The sequence below is a fragment of the Camelina sativa genome, chromosome 3 (assembly GCF_000633955.1).
Source record: "Camelina sativa cultivar DH55 chromosome 3, Cs, whole genome shotgun sequence".
Lineage (NCBI taxonomy): Eukaryota > Viridiplantae > Streptophyta > Magnoliopsida > Brassicales > Brassicaceae > Camelina > Camelina sativa.
In genome coordinates, this window is record NC_025687.1 from 12046428 (window position 1) to 12068066 (window position 21639).

The window sequence follows — 21639 nt, forward strand, 5'->3', positions numbered from 1 at the left end:
TGAATTTAGTTACTATACTTGCATATATCGTACATAACAGCTGGATCGCATTTATGCTTTTGAAGGCTGCTAATGTGCTAATAGTGAGTAATTGTGACTTGTGAGCGACCAAAAATGAAACGGAGACGACTCTCCATAGTGAAATTCTCCACTACCTTAGTAGAGAGTACTAGTGTAGAGAGACTGACACGTTATTTTGTACGGACAGGTGCATGTTTGTCAAGGACGTGACACTCAGTCCAAAGAAAGAAACTCCACAAGACATATGAGGGAGATGATATTATTTCTATTTCAAAGTCCAAGATTGATGGGAACATACATAGTTTGGAATCATTTAGATAAGAGATAACTCATTTATGTTATGAATAAAATCAATCCATAAGATTCTCACATAAGCTTGATATATAAATTTTGTGTTTTCAGAGTAGACCCTTGTCTTGGAAGCACTTGATACAGTCATCAAACATCTCAGGTAATGACTTGAATGACGTAAAGCCAAGTTGTTGAATCTTTGTTGTGTCCAAACTATGAGGCATATCTCTCCCTTCTTCACTACCACACCTGTTACAAGTTTTATTTTGATACATCAGAGGCATATCTTAAAAAGTGTCAAATCTAGAGCAGAGGATATAATACATACTTGGTCTCAAATGGGTATTTGATTCTTAGCATCTCAATGATCTCTGACCAATGAGCCACTGAGCTGGAACATAAGATTATTCCTGATGCTTTAGGCTCTTCCATTGCTAAGATTTGTGCAGCAACGGCATCGTCTATGTGCACAAACCCTCCCCTGAAATTTGGGTATCTTCCACGAGCCCCTAGTCAACTCAACACAAGATCAGCTCAAGCTGACACAAAACTAAGGACAATTTGTGAAACTGAAATGTAAATATGAGAGTGACTAGATTAATTCTCTAACCTTTGACAATGGACAGAAAATTAGAGGGGAGCTTGTGAGTTTTGGACTAAGAATTGGACCGATACAAAACGTAGGGATCACGACAACTAGGTTTAGCTTCTTCTCAGCTGCCATCTTCCAAGCTTCTTTCTCCCCTAAAGTCTTTGCGTAACCATACCAAATCTACATAACATTTTTCAGACATTCACAATCAGAAAATGAATTTCTCAATCTTGACAATGAGGAAAGTTTCTCACTTTGAAGTGTTTGCAGTATTCAAGATCGGTCCAATGCGACTCGTTGAGTGGAGAGACTTGTGTAGCGTCAAAACGGTACCGTATTGCGGTTGAAGAAGATGTGAGAACAATCCTCTTCACAGTGTTTCTTGACTTTGCACAAGAGTTCATCACATTCATTATTCCACTTCGATCAGGATCAAATTTCTCCTAAGGAAAAATAAAAAAATCAAGCAAGTTTCAATGAAAAATGGTCTCAAAACGAAAAAGTGAAATGTGGTCTGACCATATTGTTGTTGTTGTCTAGACCACCGGTGGCAACAGAAACTCGGGATGCGATGTGAAAGACTCCATCAACACCGTTGACAGCTTCGTCAAAGCTTCCTTCTACCGTTAGATCGGCTTCAAAGATCTTCAACCTTTCTTTTGCTCCTTTTAACTCCCACAAGAAACCAACCTTTTCTTCATCTTCTTGACCGCAAGATATAAAATAAAAATAATTCAAGAATCCATAAGAAACAAAAAAACTGTTGGAGCAAAAACCTGAGAATCTTTGTCAAAAAAATTAGTACCTGAGTCTCTAACAGTTAGTTGTTCTTACGGAATGTCCCGATTCGAGAAGTGACTTGATGACGTGAGAGGCTATAAAGCTTGTTCCTCCAGTTACCAAGTACTCTGCCATTTTTTTTTTATTAGGCTCTGATTTGGTGTATTGACAGACTAGAATCATGCGATTATATGCTCTAATTTTATTTATTGGAATTCAGGTGATGTCCAATCCGGGATAATCTAGTTTATGTTTTAACTTTTTTTTGTAATCTTTGAATAATACTTAGCTTTGGGCTTGAAGTAAAGCTAATGAACTAACTTTGGGCTTTTCTAAGTCTCAAAAGAGGTTTATGAAAAATGATAATTGTGAATGGTCTTTGTATCTCCTGAAAGCTGGTTAAGCAATCTATTGGCAGTTGAAGGTTCTCTTACACACAAAAAATTATGTGCGCAGACCTTTGAATAGATGATTAACAGCGAAGGAGGGATTACCAATTCAAGTACAGTCACAAATATGATTGAGCATGCATCTTGCCAAATTGGGGAATCTTGATGCAGCCATGAAGACTTTAATCTTTTTTTTTTTTTTTTTTTTTTTTTGTGCAAAAAGACTTTAAACAAATATAGTTTGATTTTCACACCATGCATTAATTTTATCCGAACAAATATTTAACTAAAGAAGCATACTGGACTGCATATTTGTTAGGGTAACAAAAAAGAGAGAATCGAATATATATCTTCTTAGTAGTGATTCTACCACAAAAAAAAAAAAAAAAAAAGCTTCTTAGTAGTGAAATATTTAAACTAATAATTTGAACTGATATAATTTGAGAAAGACAATGAACAAAATTAGGAAAACACAAGCTATTGAAAAGAAAATTGTACTAAAAGTATGAGCAACCTATCTGAAATATACAATTAAATTCTATTTAGTGTATTTCATATTGATATAACACTATTTATAACGTTTTATGATTCAATCTGAGTAAATTATTTTCTTAGGCAAAAAATTAACAATAACATATCGAAGATGTTTTCTTTTACGAGTCTTGATTACAAGATGGTTTAGTTTATGGGAAACAAAGACAAAGATCGATAGGAATAAAAAAAGAACGAAAATTTAGTCTCTTTCTTGTCCAACATTTTCTATAGGCAGAGCTTTGTTGAGTGAATCCAAAATTAACACAAAAGAAAGTTGAAGGAAAAATAAAGGAAAATGGAAGGAAAAATGTGATGCTTGTCCTCCGTTGGAACATATATTCTTCCTAACAATTTGCAATGTATCTAGTATGTCATTTTGTGGTAAGTTGTTTATCAAGTTACTACTACAAGGAACAAAAGTGCCAGTGCTGAAAGTAGAAATAACAATCGTCAACATCCCCAACCGCCTTAACATTAAAAACCAACAAATAAGAATAAACAACCCAACAGAAAGCAATCCTGCAGGAAGATTAGGTTATGTAAATGAAAAATTATAAATACCAAGCTGTCACGTAGTTAAAAAGTTGCCGTGTATATATTAACTTTAATTTAAAAATATATGGTTAGCGGCTGGTTGGTCCGACACCCCATTGATTTAGTTATGCATTATTTATCCATTATCCGTATGAAGTTATGAAGGACCAGTGTTTCATATTAGAATCGTCTACACGTGGATGGTATATATAGTCCACACCAAGAATACTATCGTCTCTGACTTTGGTGGAGAGTTTAACATAAATGATTAGACGATGATACGTCAACGTAATACCAATCAATATCATTGCTATTGTATCCCACATTCCCACTAACGATGTTCAGGCAGTGATATGAGGCGGTTTTGGAGATATCGCCTTCGGATGCAATAATTTTTAAAGCCATAAAAAACAGCTAAACATTAATTCCCACAAGAAAACCATACGTAGCTCCACTCTCTACTAGGAGTACTACAAAACTTGGATACATTGAATCGAGTTTTATTGAGTAGACATTAATGTGACAGAATTCACGTGAACAAGAAGTTTTTATTTGCTCTTCAATTTGGTGATCTTTAACATCGCCAAGTTTAGGTTGCGCATTTAGTTTTTTTTTTTAAATTGAGTTTAAATGCATAAGCGTAAAATTATAACTAAAACAAAAAAAAATAAAAAAAATCCATATGCTAATTTTCTTTGCTAACATTAAATATGTGCTATTATTGGTCTTCACCGTTGGTGGTATAACATCTTAAACATGAAAACATCGATAAACCAATATTATTGATCAACATCCACTATTATGTACATTTTGTATTAAAACTTTCTCTACTGTTAAATTTTGGTAACCTTTGAACTTATTACAAAACCGAACATGCATGTAAACTACTGAGTCATGTTGTAAACTAGAGAAACTCGAAGGAGGTTTTCTCTTGTCTTTTTCTTATTGATTCAATGGAACATTACGTATATATAGTCAAAGGAAAAGCTCAATTACATTAGGAAGCATAAACCGACATAGACTAAGGAGGTGGTCGATGGGCCTTATGGTCTTGGACGTACATGGGCCGAGTATGGACCGTGTATGTGCCGGTTATGGATATCCACCATCCAATGTTTTACAACACTCCCCCTTGGATGACATTACCGTGCAAATGCTAAGTAGGATCTCTTTAATGCGCTTGGGGGTGCTGCCTCATTAAAACCTTACCAGGAAAACCTATTGGGACAAAACCATGGTGAAGGAAAAAGATTACAACACGCATTACTCCCCCTGTTCCAAGCATCCCTAGAAGTCCTTAAGTCTCCACATTCCAATCTGGTGCGTGAGCTTCTTGAATGTTGACGTCGGTAAAGATTTGGTGAAGAGATCGGCTGAATTGTCGCTAGACTCAACTTGTACCACTTGAACTTCTCCGGCCTTTTGTAGTTCATGTGTGAAGAAGAACTTGAACAGAATATGCTTTGTCCGATCTCCCTAAATTTATCCTTCCTTAAGCTGTGCGATGCAGGCCGTATAATCTTCGTAGATAACCGTAGCTTCCTTATCGTCGGCCATGCCACAATCTGTCCTGATATGTTGAGTCATTGACCTCAACCATACACACTCACGGCTGGCTTCATGCATTGCTAAGATTTCAGCATGATTAGAAGAAGTGGCTGCAATGGTTTGCTTCATACAACGCCATGAAATAATTGTACCACCGTGTGTAAAGACATAGCCGCTTTGAGACCTAGCGTTGTGCGGATCCGATAAATAACCTGCATCAGCAAAACCAACTAAACCTTTTTTGTTATAGTTAGTATAATATAAACCCAAATCAAGTGTTCCTTGTAGGTAACGCAACACATGTTTGATACCGTTCCAGTGCCTTTGGGTTTGAAAAGAGCTAAATCTTGCTAGGAGGTTCACGGCAAAACATATGTATGGTCTAGTGTGGCTAGCCAAGAACATTAACGCTCCTATTGCACTGAGGTATTGCACTTCTGGTCCGAGAATTTCTTCATCAGCCTTCTTTGGACCAAATGGATCTTTATCCAAATCAAGGCTCCTCACAACCATTGGGCTAGGTAATGGGTGATCTTGGTCCATATTAAATCTCTTGAGTACCTTTTCTGTATATGCCATTTGATTCACAAGGATTCCATCATTTATGTACTTAAGCTGCAATCCCAAACAGAATTTTGTCTTGCCTAGGTCTTTCATCTCGAATTCTTTCTTTAGATATTCGACTGTTTAGGTGATTTCCCCAGAGGTTCCTAGGATATTCAAATCATCCACATATACTGCTATTATGACAAACCCTTTGGTTGCAAACTTCTTTATAAATATACATGGACTGATGGGATCATTCTTATAGCCCTCTTTGGCTAGGTACTCACTTAGTCTATTGTACCACATACGCCCACTTTGTTTCAGTCCATAAAGGGATTTGTTTAGCCTTATGCAATATTGTTCTCGAGAACCGCTCTTATCTTTGAGCTCTATACCCTTTGGTAATCTCATATAAATCTCATTATCCAGTGGACCATATAAGTATGCGGTTACAACATCCATTAACCGCAAATCCAGTTTTTCTCTTATAGCTAGACTTATTAGAAATCTAAAAGTCGTTGCATCCATCACAGGGGAGTATGTCTCCTCATAATCTATTCCTGGTCTTTGAGAGAATCCTTGTGCTACAAGCCATGCCTTATATCTCAGGATTTCATTATTCTCATTTCTCTTTCTTACAAAGACCCATTTATGTCCAACTGGCTTTATATTGAATGGTGTCCTTAAGATCGGACCAAACACATTTCTTTTCTTTAATGAACTTAATTCCACATCGATAGATTCTTTCCATTTTAACCATTCTGGTCTTTGAGTGCACTCTAAAATGGACGTGGGTTCATGATCCTCATTTATTTCAAGTGCTACCTTGTATGCAAATATTTCATCGATGTCGACATCTTTTCTGTTCCATTGTATTCCAGACATGATATAATTGATTGAGATCTCATTATTATCAATACCTTCAGGACCTTGAGGTTCAACGTCCCAAACCTCATTCGGTACCATAGGATTTTCCGCGGCCACGTCTGTTATCTCTTTTACCTCGGTTTCATTTGCACATTTCTTAGATTTTCGAGGGTTCTTATCTTTGGAACCTATTGGTCTACCACGTTTCAAACGGGTCTTAGACGTTGTAGCAACTTGCTTATTGTGTTCCTTTCGAAACATCAATACGTACTGGTGCATTACAAGCTGGTATGTACGATTTAGTTACTCTCTTTGGGTCAGCAAAGGAATCTGGCAATTGATTAGCTAGCTTTTGTAAATGTATAATTTTCTGGACCTCTGCATCACAGGCTAGAGTCCGAGGAATTTGTCAATTTAAGGATGTTTGATTCCATGTTATTTCTTTGACCAGCTTGTCTTTCTCTCCACCCAACATAGAAAATTCGGATTTAGCAAACTGACAATCCGCATATCTAGCCTTAAATAAATCACCCGTAGTAGGCTCAAGATACTTAATAATGGTGGGAGAATCATATCCAACATATATTCCCATCCTCCTCTGAGGTCCCATCTTTATTTTCTGTGATGGTGCAATCGGTACATATACGACATNCAACTGGCTTTATATTGAATGGTGTCCTTAAGATCGGACCAAACACATTTCTTTTCTTTAATGAACTTAATTCCACATCGATAGATTCTTTCCATTTTAACCATTCTGGTCTTTGAGTGCACTCTAAAATGGACGTGGGTTCATGATCCTCATTTATTTCAAGTGCTACCTTGTATGCAAATATTTCATCGATGTCGACATCTTTTCTGTTCCATTGTATTCCAGACATGATATAATTGATTGAGATCTCATTATTATCAATACCTTCAGGACCTTGAGGTTCAACGTCCCAAACCTCATTCGGTACCATAGGATTTTCCGCGGCCACGTCTGTTATCTCTTTTACCTCGGTTTCATTTGCACATTTCTTAGATTTTCGAGGGTTCTTATCTTTGGAACCTATTGGTCTACCACGTTTCAAACGGGTCTTAGACGTTGTAGCAACTTGCTTATTGTGTTCCTTTCGAAACATCAATACGTACTGGTGCATTACAAGCTGGTATGTACGATTTAGTTACTCTCTTTGGGTCAGCAAAGGAATCTGGCAATTGATTAGCTAGCTTTTGTAAATGTATAATTTTCTGGACCTCTGCATCACAGGCTAGAGTCCGAGGAATTTGTCAATTTAAGGATGTTTGATTCCATGTTATTTCTTTGACCAGCTTGTCTTTCTCTCCACCCAACATAGAAAATTCGGATTTAGCAAACTGACAATCCGCATATCTAGCCTTAAATAAATCACCCGTAGTAGGCTCAAGATACTTAATAATGGTGGGAGAATCATATCCAACATATATTCCCATCCTCCTCTGAGGTCCCATCTTTATTTTCTGTGATGGTGCAATCGGTACATATACGACATACCCGAATATTTTTAGATGGGATATGTCTGGCTCATGACCCGTTAGTAATTGGGATGGCGAATATTTATTCTCACTAGATGGCCTGATGCGTATAAACTCTGTTGCATGTATTACTGCGTGTCCCCAAGCCGACACAGGAAGTTTCGACCTTAGGAGTAATGGTCGAGCAATCAATTGGATTCGTTTAATGAAGGATTCAACTAATGCATTTTGTGTATGGACATGTGCCACACCATGTGCCACAGGGTGTTCCACACTTCCCCCATGGACATACAACATTCATTAAACGCTTGGGATGTAAAATCACCAGCATTATCTAGACGTATAGTCTTAAATGGAAAATCTCTTTAATTACTTTTCCTGGTGATGGCCTTATAATGAGTTTCCCTTGTGTACATGCCACACACGTGGAATTTTTAGGGATAACTCGTCTCTCTTTAAGAGTGTGCCCATTTGAATTTAATATCAGCATACGCATCATGTTAGAACCCGGATGGCCAAGCCGGTCATGCCATAAAGTGAATTGTTCATTGAACATCTTTTTCATTGCCAAATTAGCCTCTATCATATTAATCTTAGCATGGTAAAAACCAGTAAATAATGTGGGTATAGTCTCTTAGGATTTTCTTAGATCCTTGAGTGGTTTCAATAATGTATAGGAACTCTTGGTTTCCTTCACCCTTAGTTTCAACATGTAAACCATTCAAACGAATGTCTTTTAAACTCAATAAGCTCCTTTTGAGCTGGGTGAATATAAGACATCACTTAGTTCAAGATGTGTGCCTGGTCGTAGCCTTCAATAAAACTTGTTATACCGCTATTGTGCTATTGTGCTAATATTGTCATTTTTCAAAATGAGATTATGCAAAATATCTCTTATCATTCAAAATTGTGTGGCTTGATCCACTATCCACCACAATCATATTCTTGTCCTCAGCCATTTCTCAATATGGACAAGAATTATGTTTTAGCCATAAAAGCATAACAAATGCATATTTAAAGGTAATAATATAATTGAATTTAAACCAAAATCATAATTCAATAAAATTCAAAGCATAAAACATAGAAATTAAACTAAGACAATTTTAAATTTAATTATCCTCTCCTAGACAATTTGAAGTCTTATAATTCAATTGGTCATCATTCTCATGGTTGAAATCTTTTTCACCATCGAGATGAACCAGATTAGTTTCCGGATTCTTTTTCAAACTCTCTTAATATAGATCAACAAGGTGCTTAGGAGTTATGCATGTCTTTACCCAATGATTTTCCATACCATATCTATGGCAAGTGGAATTGGTCTTATGTTGTTGTTTAAATTGCTCGCGGCCTCTACCCCGACCACGGCCGAAGCCGAATCGGTTTCCACGGCCTTGACCACCAAAATTGTGTCCTTGATAGGTCCCACGACCAGGACCACCACATCCACTTCTCCCATGGCCACAGCCACACTTGTCCCTATGGACATAGTTAGACTCTTTAGTCTCTTTTGGCTCTTTAGGCTATTTAGGATTTTTCTTGCTGATATCAAATCGACTTTGTGGGCTTCCGGTAATGGGACAAAACCAGGAGGTCTCATTGCACTGTTCATTAGCAACAACTCATTGTTTTGCTCAGCAAGCAGCAAACAAGAGATGAGACTTGCATAAGTTTTGAAACCCTTTTCACGATACTGTTGCTGAAGCAGTATGTTATTGGTGTCAAAGGGTGAGAATGTCTTCTCTAGCAAGTCTTCCTCAGTAACCTCCTTACCACATAACTTAAGGATTGAGACTATCTTAAATAGCTCTGAGTTATACTCATCCACGGTTTTAGAATCCTGGATCCTTATGTTTTTCCAATCAAATTGAGCCTTTGGTAGGAGCACCGTCTTTTGGTGTCCATATCAGTTTTTCAACTCTGTCCAAAGCTCAAGAGGATTCTCTATTGTAAGGTATTGGTTCTTGAGACTCTCAGCAAGATCATGGAGTATATTCAAGATCGCCTTATATCTATTTTTCTCAATGCAATTATTATCATTCTCAATGCACTCACATAGGTCCTTTGATTTCAGGTTAATCTTAGTATCCAATGCCCATTATAAAACATGCACCCGATTATTATCATGCGGTATTTGAGACCGAACCATGCAATTATTTTAGTCTTAGGCCATGCGTTATTTAAGACCGAACCATGCCAATTGTTTTAGTCTAGGCCATGCGGTATTTAAGACCGAACCATGAATTTATTTTCGTTTGGGACATGCGGTATTTAAAACCGAAACATGCCGATTATTTTTGTAGATAATGTCTTGTTTTATTACATAATTTCGTGGCCTATATTATGCATGAGAACAGTCCTAGATAAACATAAGATCTAGCATGCAATAATTTTCTTTTATTAAGTTTTTCCTTTTACTAAGGTTTTCCTTTTCCTATAAAATTTCTCTTTTCTTAAATTAGGATTAGGACAAAGTTTTAGGAAATATTTTCTAGGATTTTAGGATAATGTCTAGAATTAATTTGGAATTTATCCTAATTTTGTTTTGATCTTTCATGCAAAACATATAATCAATTCCGATTTTAAGTTCTTAGATTTAGGGTTTGATTTTAAGCAAACAAACACCAAAATCGGATTCTAACAACCTAGAACAATCAGTTTAATATTCTCTTTTATGAATTTCGAATTTAGGTTTTAGTTCTAAGGTTCTCATGCAATTGAATTCAAGCAATCAATCAACAATAACAATCAGATTTAAACATTGCATAATCGGTTTAATTCTCAAACAATCTAAGCAGCCTTAAACCTCATAACAACCGATTTTAAAGTTTTAAAGTTTTTAGGGTTTTAGGGTCTAAAGCTTAGGGTTTTGTTTGTTGATTGTTTACTTGTATATTTTAGGGTTCCATTAGATTTAAGAGATCCGGTTTGATTTCATAGGTTCTAAGGGGGTTTGATTATTGTTTACCTTCCACCGATTTAGGGTTGACTGGAATTGAACCAAGAGCTAAAGACCTCGGTTTTACTTTTAACTTGATCACGAACCTCGGCCAAGGTAAGAGGAAGAACCGATGACAAACACAGGTTGCTTCTTGAACAGGAACAGATCTCCGAACAGGAACTAGCCTCAGACAGGAATTGATCACGAACACGGATAGATTCTCGGTCAGGAACCGATCGCCGAGCAGTAGCCGACCACGAACACGGACGGAAGTTGATCGCCGAGGTTGGACGAACAAGGACCTTTTGTGCGGCGGCGGTTTAGGGTTTTTTAGGGTTTTTAGGAACTTTTTCTCAGTTGGACTTTTAGGGCTATCGTGCTGATAACGTGTTGTAAACTAGAGAAACTCGAAAGAGGTTTTCTATTGTCTTTTTCTTATTGATTCAATGGAACATTACATATATATAGTCAAGGGCAAAGCCCAATTACATTAGGAAACATAAACCGACATAGACTAAGAAGATAGCCGATAGGCCTTATGATCTTGAACCGTGTATGGGCCGGTTATGGATATCCACCGTCCATCGTTTTACAACAAGTCACACATAGTCTCTAGCTTTTTCTCTCTTTTTAGTTTTTTACGTATTCTTTCTAGGCTCGATGAGATGAATTAAAAGAGCAAAGGTGGGTAAAAGTCTTACCGCCCATAATCAATTGCTCCATAAATGACGTTTGTCTGGCCACAACTGGAACAAAAGAAAAAAAAAAAAGCAAAACTAAATAGAAAGACGAAGCGAGAGAAAAAGAGCGTTGAGTGGCATGAGAGTTTGAGTCCTAACATTAACTCCTCTCATCTGCCCAACTTTCCTCTGTTTCTACTTTATATTACAACCCTGTTCTCTCTTTCCTGTCTCCCTCCAAACCTCATCATAGCTATACCAAGAAGACTCTTTCCAAAATGTCTGATATCTCGAGCTCCGTGAAGCTTAAATATGTAAAACTCGGTTACCAATACCTAGTCAACCACTTCCTCACTCTCCTTTTGATTCCATTCATAGCAACCGTCGCCATTGAGCTTCTCCGAATGGGTTCCCAAGAGATTTTCACTGTCTTGTACTCACTCCACTTCGAGGTTCTTCATATCCTTTGTTCCTCTTTTCTTATTATCTTCGTTTCAACCGTTTACTTCATGTCCAAGCCACGCACCGTCTACCTTGTAGACTACTCTTGCTACAAGCCTCCCGTCACGTGCCGTGTCCCGTTCTCTTCGTTCATGGAACACTCTCGCCTCATCCTCAAAGACAATCCCAAGAGCGTCGAGTTCCAAATGAGAATCCTCGAGCGGTCAGGTCTAGGGGAAGAGACTTGTCTCCCTCCAGCTATTCATTACCTCCCTCCAGCTCCAACCATGGAAGCCGCAAGAAACGAGGCCCAAATGGTTATCTTCACAGCCATGGAAGATCTCTTCAAGAAAACAGGTCTTAAACCTAAAGACATCGACATCCTCATTGTTAACTGCTCTTTATTCTCACCAACGCCTTCTCTCTCCGCTATGATTATCAATAAGTACAAGCTCAGAAGTAACATCAAAAGCTATAACCTTTCTGGTATGGGATGCAGTGCCGGCCTTATCTCCGTTGATGTAGCCCGTGACCTGTTACAAGTCCATCCTAACTCCAACGCAGTCATAATTAGCACTGAGATCATTACTCCTAATTACTACAAGGGTAATGAGAGAGCCATGTTGCTCCCAAATTGCCTATTCCGCATGGGAGGCGCCGCCGTTCTCCTCTCTAACCGCAGATCCGACAGGTGGCGAGCTAAGTACAAGCTCTGTCACCTTGTCAGGACTCACCAGGGTGCTGATGACAAGGCGTACTACTGTGTTATGGAGGAGGAAGATAAGGAAGGTAACGTTGGGATCAACTTGTCTAAAGATCTTATGACAATCGCCGGAGAAGCCTTGAAGGCTAACATCACTACCATAGGTAACTAACAATACTATATCGTATAACTTAATTTATTCTATATATGAATCATGACCCTAATGCTTGGATTAGTTCAAACTTCAAACTCAATGCGTTTACATGAAAAATAAAATATAAAATCATTTTTGTTTTAAATAAAATATTTTTACAAAATGCTAAACATAATGGGAAGAAATTTTTCTTAATTAGGTCCTCTGGTTCTACCCGCATCGGAGCAGCTTCTCTTCCTCTCATCTCTTATTGGACGTAAGATATTCAATCCAAAGTGGAAGCCGTACATACCAGACTTCAAGCAGGCCTTCGAGCATTTCTGCATCCACGCAGGAGGAAGAGCAGTGATCGACGAGCTGCAAAAGAGTCTGCAGCTGTCAGGAGAACACGTGGAGGCTTCGAGGATGACACTACATAGGTTTGGTAACACGTCGTCCTCTTCATTGTGGTACGAGCTTAGCTACATAGAGGCTCAAGGGAGGATGAAGAGAAGCGATAGGGTTTGGCAGATCGCATTCGGAAGTGGATTCAAGTGTAACTCCGCTGTGTGGAAATGTATCCGTACGATCAAGACACCAACGGATGGACCATGGTCGGATTGTATCGAACGATACCCTGTCTTTATCCCTGAAGTTGTCAAACTATGAATATAAATAGTTTCTAAAAAGGTATCGGAAACTAAAGAAAAAAAAAATAGCAACCAGATACGACGAATCAATTCATATCTGCGTTTACTTTTTCATTTTGAGAGTTTTTTTTATTTATTTTTCTTTCTAGTTTTCAATGATGTGAGTTGTGATTTATCAAATACTACGATTTTATTGCGGTGACAAAGACTATGAAACAAACGGAACAGAGGAAGCAGATTTTAAAGTATTTGGAGTTGTCACAAAATATAAAAAGTGTCTTTGAGATTGACCAACAAGGGATTTGTAATCAATATGGGTGTAGCGAGGCCATGTGGTCATACACAGTTGACATAATTGAAAGCTTACTTAAATCCTAGTTGACTTTACGCACGAGAGTTCTGATGAGAACCTTAAAAGTAAATCGTTTTCTATTTTAACTCTGTTTTGGTTTTGAACATATCCCTATTTTTTTTCTTTTTTCTTACAAACTTGTGACTGTGTGTGGTACACGAATGCAACAGGTTAAATGAGCTCAATCCTAAAAAAAATACTACTACATCACATTCAAATTTAAGTCATAGAATCCAAAATAGAAGAACGAAAACTGAAAGTGGAGAACTTTTAAGTCAGGAGTACCCTCTTCAGGTTAGGCAAATTTTTACTACACAAAGAATAAAGGTCTAATTTGTAAGTTTAGACCTTTATTTCATTTGTTTTCAATTAAAAAAAAAAGTTTATGAGCAGCAATTTCGCTGCCTATGTAACCCACAAAGTTACGTATATATTTTAAATGAAATGTTGTTTAGGTTTCAAGAAAATTTTAGTTATGCTAAATTAGCATTGCTAATGCATTCCCTATATGACTGTATACTTACATCGTATCATTAGTTCAATGTAGAGTTGATATAATTTCTCCAACATTCTTGATTTTTTCTCCACCAACTCTCATTATTTGATGGAAAGCAAAACTGGCATATGAAATTAGTCCATTGTTTAGGACAGACATGAACTAACATGGAATTGTCTTCCCTAAAAAACGTTGAATGAAAGTTGTAGGAAAGCGTAAGAGAAATACGGTGTCAGTCTCACACCATAATTTAGAGTGGGATAGGCAACTTGCAACAGGCTTTGGGCGGTTCTTTAAATTTTGTAATAACTAAAAAGCAGCAATTTGTTGTTACGTAGTCGTAGTCTATGCTTGTGGTTCATGCTTTTACTCTCTCTACCGAATTCTTTTATTTTAGTTTCTGCAGCTGCTTATTACCCCCATGCCCATTCCTGTATGAATCTGGTAAATAAATTTATCAAAAACTTTGTATGGAAGGTAATCCGTGAAATTTAACGGTGACGTACGTACAACTATTTTTTTTTCTTTCTAAAACTTCGTATTTTTAAAGTTCCGTAAATTTCAATGAATCGAATACAAAAAAATAAAGAAAAATTAAAAAAAAATTATGTGGGTTATACGAATAAAACTCACATAACTAAATTTGACCGGGAAATCAAAAGAGACGGTTTAAAGTGAAAAAAACGGATTTCTTTATTCATAATGAGCGACTTAGAGATTCCAAGAACCGCTTGGGTGATTTGCAAGTTAGGATTCTCTAGAATAATTGAGCCCAAGGATTTAATGTGTGTCTTCTAAGGTGTCGTGCATAGGGGATGAGCTCCTCCTTTTATATCTTCCCTTGTCGTTATTTCATTATTTATACATCATATTAAATCTATAAACTTAAATAATGAAATAACTACATATCAAAAGGAGGTCCATATATATTTGTAGAAACGCTTCGTCTCCTTTAATTACAGTGACTTTTTGTTAGTTACCAATATATGAAGCACTAGTCTAAGCTAAGATGAACTCTAGCCGCTTTAATCATCATAAATTTGTCTTAAGACTTTGAAAGTGTGCAGAGCGTTTCATTTCACGTATAGCAACGCACCAAAACATATAGTAGGTCATGTTATTACGTCCATCACTCACTATCGAGTACCAAACCGGTATATGTTAATTGTTATTAATGTTATTATGTATTTGTAACCCCAATTAAAACTTCAATTGGGGTTACAAATACATAACGGACAAGGCTTAAAATAAGGGCCTTGTATATGTTTCTTTCACAGAACTCTAGCCGCTTGTATCATCGATTAAAACGAACAATCGAACCAAAAGTGAGGTCTACAGTTCCCCTAAGAAATCGTACAACTCTCGTGGGCTTAAAATAAGGGCCTTGTATATGTTTCTTTCACATTATGGAGCTTCTACTAAAAGTCTAAAATTTATAAAGTAAATTTCGTTTCAAGAGTTCTTGTATAAGCCTCTAAAATGTAACACGATGAGTCATCCCTTATCTTTAGGAAATTGTAACGATTTTGAATAAACCATATGTGTACTGTAATCTGTTTGCTTCTCTCCTTGAGAAGAACCTCGTGAACATGAAATGAATTGTATGGATAGTACTTGCGATATGATGAAAAGTCCTGATGTTACATCCTTTATTAAAAAAAATAAAAAAATGAATTATGTGGACATTAATGATTTTATATGAATGATTATCTACAAGAGATACACTCGATAAATAAGGGCACATCCGATTAAATTGCTATTTGGAAGTTAATGAATATTTACGAAATTTTACTAACATATTGTTTAAATAAAAGGGAATTATATCAGGTGTAAAGTGTAATATAATTAGACGAAAATGGATAGACGTCCTATTTCCCCCGAGAGCTATGACATCGTATTGGATCTACCTAGAACTTCAACCTCTATGTCTTTCCGAATCAATAGTTGTAATCCTATTTCTCCACAAATTTGAATTTAATCAGTTTATGAACTAAACCAATAAAAAACCACTTTAACCAGTATGAAATCAGTTTCGTTTGATTTAGAGAGTTTTATAATAAAAAACTAACAAAATAAAAATAAAAAATAAAAATAAAAATTGAAATGACAATGGTTCGTCCCCTTCTCCGTCTTCTTCACTCTTCCCCTTCTTATTCCATTCCAGATTTTTTTTTTAAAATGAGCTGAAGATTCAAATCCTATCAAAAATCTAAAGTATTCGACATTTCAAAGTTTCATACTCAAATGAAAAAAGAAAATCAAACAAATTGTACATGAATTCTCCAATTCCCAGAACATATGAGGGAATTAGATGGAAAAAAAAAACAGAGATATAACCAGACACATATTAGACAGAGCCCGACTAAATTCTCTAACCACCGCCGGGACATCAGTTTTAATGGCGAGCTGAGCAAATCCGTGTACCCAAGATTCGTAGCTTGCCTTCTTCGACTTAAGATATTTTTCTTTGACATAACTTTGATCTGGAAAATTCGGTTGTAGATCGGGAAGAAGATGACTGTGATCGATCTTCTAACAGGAGTTGACTCCATCTGGGATATGTGGGGTTGTCTCGATTCAGGTTTAATCAAAGCCCTAGAAGATCCGATTATGAAGCAGACAAAGCGAAGATGAGGAATAAGAAAAAGAGAGAACTACTGCAAAATTGATCTATAGCCACTGTCATCGGAGCCGACATCACCAGTCACCAACAATGGAAGAGAGAAAGCCAAAGAAAGAAGGGAGGAAGAAGAAGACCATCGNTTTTTTTTTTTTTTAATTATTCAATCTATTAATTAATTATTAATTTAATTGTTCTGAGTTTATATTAGGTTTAATCCGGTTTAATGTTTTTGTTAGTTGGTTGGAAAAATTATAAACCAACAATAAACCATATAAATCCGTATTAATGGGGAAATAGACGTAAACTTTGAAATCAAGGGAGAAATAGAAATAAAACTATCGATTCGGGGTAAAATAGGATTAGAACTATTGATTCAGGGAGACATAGGAAGAAGTTGAAGTTCTGGGTATATCTAGTACGATGTCATAGTTCTTGGAGGGGAAATAGGACGTCTATCCGATGAAAACATTCAGAAATTACATGTCTGTATGTAAAAATAGTAAGCAAAATTAGTGTTTTATTTTGTCACCAAATTAAATGGGCTTAAGGATTAATTAGTGCATGGTTCATATGATGCCGAGCTAAATTAGTATTAATCTATTAGAAGCATAGGGAATACTATATACATGCAGTCTTTATAGAAAAATTGGTAGACGAGAAAGAAAGTAAAAAAAAAAAAAGACAAAACAGAAACCATTGCTACCCAAAAAGAAAGAAATAAAAAAATCCACAAAAAAAGAAAGATAAAAAAAAAGGCGAATAGAGAAAAATAAATAACGAGGGATTGGGCAAGGAAAGCGACAAGATGGACCACACTAGAAATCCACTGGATAAAGAATCTGACCAATTAAAACACTATTACGAGGATCATCTTCTGAACTCAACCAATCACATATCAGATAAGGCCTCAACGTGGGGTCTTAACTGAAGACATAAACACCCAAAAAGTGCATCAAATAATTTTTATAACTTCAAAAATCCACTGACACAAAAGAGTACGCACTTCTTCCGGGACATCCTCTTCAATCTCAAACACTCACTGCCCAAATCCTTCTAGGACGACGACACACACAAAAAAAAAAAGTCTTACTTGTAACGCAGAGCAATAATAGATTTCAATTNAAAAAAAAAAAAGACAAAACAGAAACCATTGCTACCCAAAAAGAAAGAAATAAAAAAATCCACAAAAAAAGAAAGATAAAAAAAAATGCGAATAGAGAAAAATAAATAACGAGGGATTGGGCAAGGAAAGCGACAAGATGGACCACACTAGAAATCCATTGGATAAAGAATCTGACCAATTAAAACACTATTACGAGGATCATCTTCTGAACTCAACCAATCACAAATCAGATAAGGCCTCAACGTGGGGTCTTAACCGAAGACATAAACACCCAAAAAGTGCATAAAATAATTTTTATAACTTCAAAAATCCACTGACACAAAAGAGTACGCACTTCTTCCGGGACATCCTCTTCAATCTCAAACACTCACTGCCCAAATCCTTCTAGGACGACGACACACACAAAAAAAAAAAGTCTTACTTGTAACGCAGAGCAATAATAGATTTCAATTATTGAAACTGTTCTGTCGAAATCAAAGCTCTCGTGCTCTTGTCGTTGATGTTGGTTTTACAGTTTGTAAGAAGATGAAAAGTTTGGCGAATGCTGTTGGAGCGAAGACGGCGAGGGCTTGCGATAGCTGCGTGAAGAGACGGGCACGGTGGTACTGCGCGGCCGACGATGCTTTTCTTTGTCAATCTTGCGACAGTTTGGTCCACTCAGCAAACCCTCTCGCTCGCCGGCACGAGAGGGTCCGTTTGAAGACGGCCAGCCCGGCGGCCGTAAAGCATAGCAACCACTCGTCATCAGCTTCTCCTCCACACGAAGCCGCCACTTGGCATCACGGGTTCACTCGTAAAGCTCGGACGCCACGTGGCTCAGGTAAGAAGAACAATTTGTCGATTTTTCATGACTTGGTTCCGGAGATTAGTGTTGAGGATCAGACCGACAGCTATGAGCTAGAAGAGCAGCTGATCTGTCAAGTGCCTGTTCTCGATCCGTTGGTGGCTGAACAATTCTTGAACGACGTCGTCGCGCCGAAGATCGAGTTTCCTATGATAAGTGTGATGATCGATGAGGAGGAAGACAACGCTGAGAGTTGTCTTAATGGTTTTTTCCCGACCGACATGGAGCTTGAGGAGTTCGCTGCTGACGTGGAGACTCTGCTCGGTCGCGGGTTAGACACTGAGTCTTACGCCATGGAGGACCTAGGGTTTTCTAATACAGAGATGTTCAAAGTCGAAAAAGACGAGATTGAAGAAGAAGAAGTAGAAGAAAAGAAAGCCATAAACATGGAAATATTCGATGATGATGATCGGAAAGACGTGGATGGAACGGTACCGTTTGAGCTAAGTTTTGATTACGAGTCGTCACACAAGACATCCGAAGAAGAGGTAATGAAGAATGTTGAAAGTAGTGGTGAATGCGTTGTTAAGGTGAAGGAGGAAGAAGAGAAGAATGTTCTGATGCTGAGACTAAACTACGACTCGGTTATATCTACTTGGGGAGGCCAAGGTCCACCGTGGACTTCGGGAGAGCCACCGGAACTAGACATAGACATTAGCAGTTGGCCACCTGTTTCCATGGTATGTTATACATATATATATTCATTACTCTTTAGGATTCCATTTCTTTCCTCCGGTGATAGCTAGTGAGTTTTATCTAATTTTGAATTGTGTGTTTTAGGGAGAATTTGGGGGAGATCAAAGTCATCAGAAGCAGTACGTTGGTGGATGTTTACCATCAAGTGGGTTTGGAGATGGAGGTAGAGAAGCTAGGGTTTCGAGGTACAGAGAGAAGAGGAGGACAAGGTTGTTTTCTAAGAAGATAAGGTACGAGGTACGTAAACTGAATGCGGAGAAAAGACCACGCATGAAAGGAAGATTCGTTAAGAGAGCCGCGCTCACTGCTGCTGCTGCAAATTCACCATTAGGTATTAACTACTGAATTGTGAATGTACTCGCGTTATATCTCACTTTACATATTTTAGTGAGTTTTTTTCTTCTGCAACGACAGAAGTTAATTTGGCACTTAATTGTGCTTCGCGGCTTGGTTTATGTACATAGAAGTGACCAATAATGTGACTTTTCTTGTATTATAAATATAGCACTGATGTATATATTTGGTAATAAGAATGTGCAAAGGCATTTTGATTGTTGAAAATACTCTAGTTAAACATGCTTATGACCTCTCAATTCCTAATTTGAACGAACATAACTTCTCAAACCAAAATTAACCGATTACTCTTCTCAAACCGTTACTCGTATATAGAAGAAGTGAAGAACAAAGCGAATCAAAAGTAAGCCGGTAACATGTTTAAGGTCTATATACCAAACTAAACCAAACAAACTATAGACCAAGACTCATATATTTTAATTTGAAATATATCAAAGATTTACTATTAAAATATTTACTTATATTTTGGTTACCCAAAATTAACCCGAAGTCAAAAAAAAAGTTTGTGGACCGATCCGAAATATTTGAGTCTAATTTGTAAATGTAAATTATGTTCCGTACAAAAAAAAATACTAACAAACCACACGAAACTAGTTGATCATCCTTAAAAACTTTACAATAATAATAGTTAAACAGATTCTCAAAAAAAAAATTGGAGCGTCTATTATAGTCTTAAAAGAATCAGAATTAGGATTTCATAATAAAATGTGGCTTGACAGCCAATTATAAGAAGCACAATGAACAAGTTAACCGTGAATCGTCGTTGTCCTTGCCAACTGATGTAGCATTTTTTTCTGTATAGTCCAAATTCCTTTTAAATTTCTATCTAAGATGAAAAATGGCTACTAACTACCACACAAGCGTATATTGGATTTGGATTAAATATCTATCGGCGTTAATATCATCATATCATTATCAGTGACCCGTTAATAATTTATATCTGTGGTACATAAGATATGTTAATTTTGGTGGTGCTAAATTTTTTGGTAAGATGGATAATTTCAAAAAAGTTTTGTTTGGAAGTGCTATATAATATGGTTACCTAAAGCTACTACGTAGAACAGGTAAATAAAGTATAGGTAATACATTAAATAGAGTTGTGAGAAATCTTTTTGTCTTTGTCGTCGTAAGTGATTAAAAAGTCCAATTCATAGAAAGACAGGACACAACTAAAAGATGTAGAAGTCACATCGTAGGATGTTGTTATGTAGCATGAGAGTTGGGTCCGGACGAAGGAGCCCAGAGAGAGACTGAGAGACATTGGCCTCATAAGTTAATCACATCCAACCTTCGATTTGCCGCTTCTTCTATTACAGTTACCGGATTAGATCCAATGAAAGATAAAATGTATGTACGTACTTAGTTATTTTTTTTGGGTCAACCTGTACGTACTTAGTTATAAAAGTATTACATTGACGAATATAATATTTAAAAGAAATTATCATACTTTTGGTTTTCTCCTTTATCTTTTTTTTTCCCCCAAATATATTACATTGCGTTTACAAAGGCACCTAGTAAAATTTGGAAAGACTTCTTAAGATTAAAGAAGTGTCTTCCTAATTGACAAGAACAAGAACGAACCCTACTTGTTGTTTCCACTTCCCACTTGGGAAAAATGATAGAACCGAGATAGACAAATAAGGGGTAAAGGGCCATTTCATATCCGTACACCTTCCAAAAGTGTGAATTGCTGTCTGTACAAATTAAGAGTGTCAATTTAGATATGTACTCTAATACATTTCAAATCTCATATCTGTACTCACAAAATTGAGCCAATTGCACAGTTCACGTTAACGGATTTAAGTCAACCGTTAGAGATGCTGACTCAGAATCCACATGTGTATTGACGTGCCATCGAAAATGCAAAACGACGTCGTTTTGTTATCTTCCCAAAAAAAATATCAAAAATCCACATCCGGTGGTTCGAACTCAAGACCTCACACGTGTTTAGCATAGGATGTAACCAGTTGATCCCACAACAATTCTCGATAGTATCCTACAAATTTA

At 36.9% G+C, this 21639-nt stretch overlaps 2 protein-coding genes and 1 pseudogene across 2 annotated transcripts; 2 read left to right on the forward strand and 1 right to left on the reverse strand.

The window, feature by feature from the left end:
• LOC104778884 lies at nt 246–1857 on the reverse strand (annotated as a pseudogene).
• LOC104776698 (3-ketoacyl-CoA synthase 5) lies at nt 11496–13350 on the forward strand. Its single transcript, XM_010500806.2, has 2 exons — nt 11496–12525; nt 12715–13350. Exons 1-2 carry the CDS (start codon nt 11496–11498, stop codon nt 13161–13163), a joined length of 1479 nt encoding a protein of 492 aa, XP_010499108.1. The 3' UTR covers nt 13164–13350.
• Nucleotides 17593–19839, forward strand: LOC104776699 (zinc finger protein CONSTANS-LIKE 16). The gene is made up of 3 exons (XM_010500807.2): nt 17593–17727; nt 18182–19262; nt 19363–19839. Exons 2-3 carry the CDS (start codon nt 18264–18266, stop codon nt 19621–19623), a joined length of 1260 nt encoding a protein of 419 aa, XP_010499109.1. The 5' UTR covers nt 17593–17727; nt 18182–18263; the 3' UTR covers nt 19624–19839.

What these genes read in the sequence shown, in the direction of transcription:
- LOC104776699 (XM_010500807.2), top strand. Translation starts at nt 18,264, where the DNA reads ATGAAAAGTTTGGCGAATGCTGTTGGAGCGAAGACGGCGAGGGCTTGC. An exon ending in GTTGGCCACCTGTTTCCATG is followed by an intron (nt 19,263 to 19,362) that starts GTATGTTATACA and finishes TGTGTGTTTTAG; the next exon opens with GGAGAATTTGGGGGAGATCA.
- LOC104776698 (XM_010500806.2), top strand. Translation starts at nt 11,496, where the DNA reads ATGTCTGATATCTCGAGCTCCGTGAAGCTTAAATATGTAAAACTCGGT. An exon ending in GGCTAACATCACTACCATAG is followed by an intron (nt 12,526 to 12,714) that starts GTAACTAACAAT and finishes TTTCTTAATTAG; the next exon opens with GTCCTCTGGTTCTACCCGCA.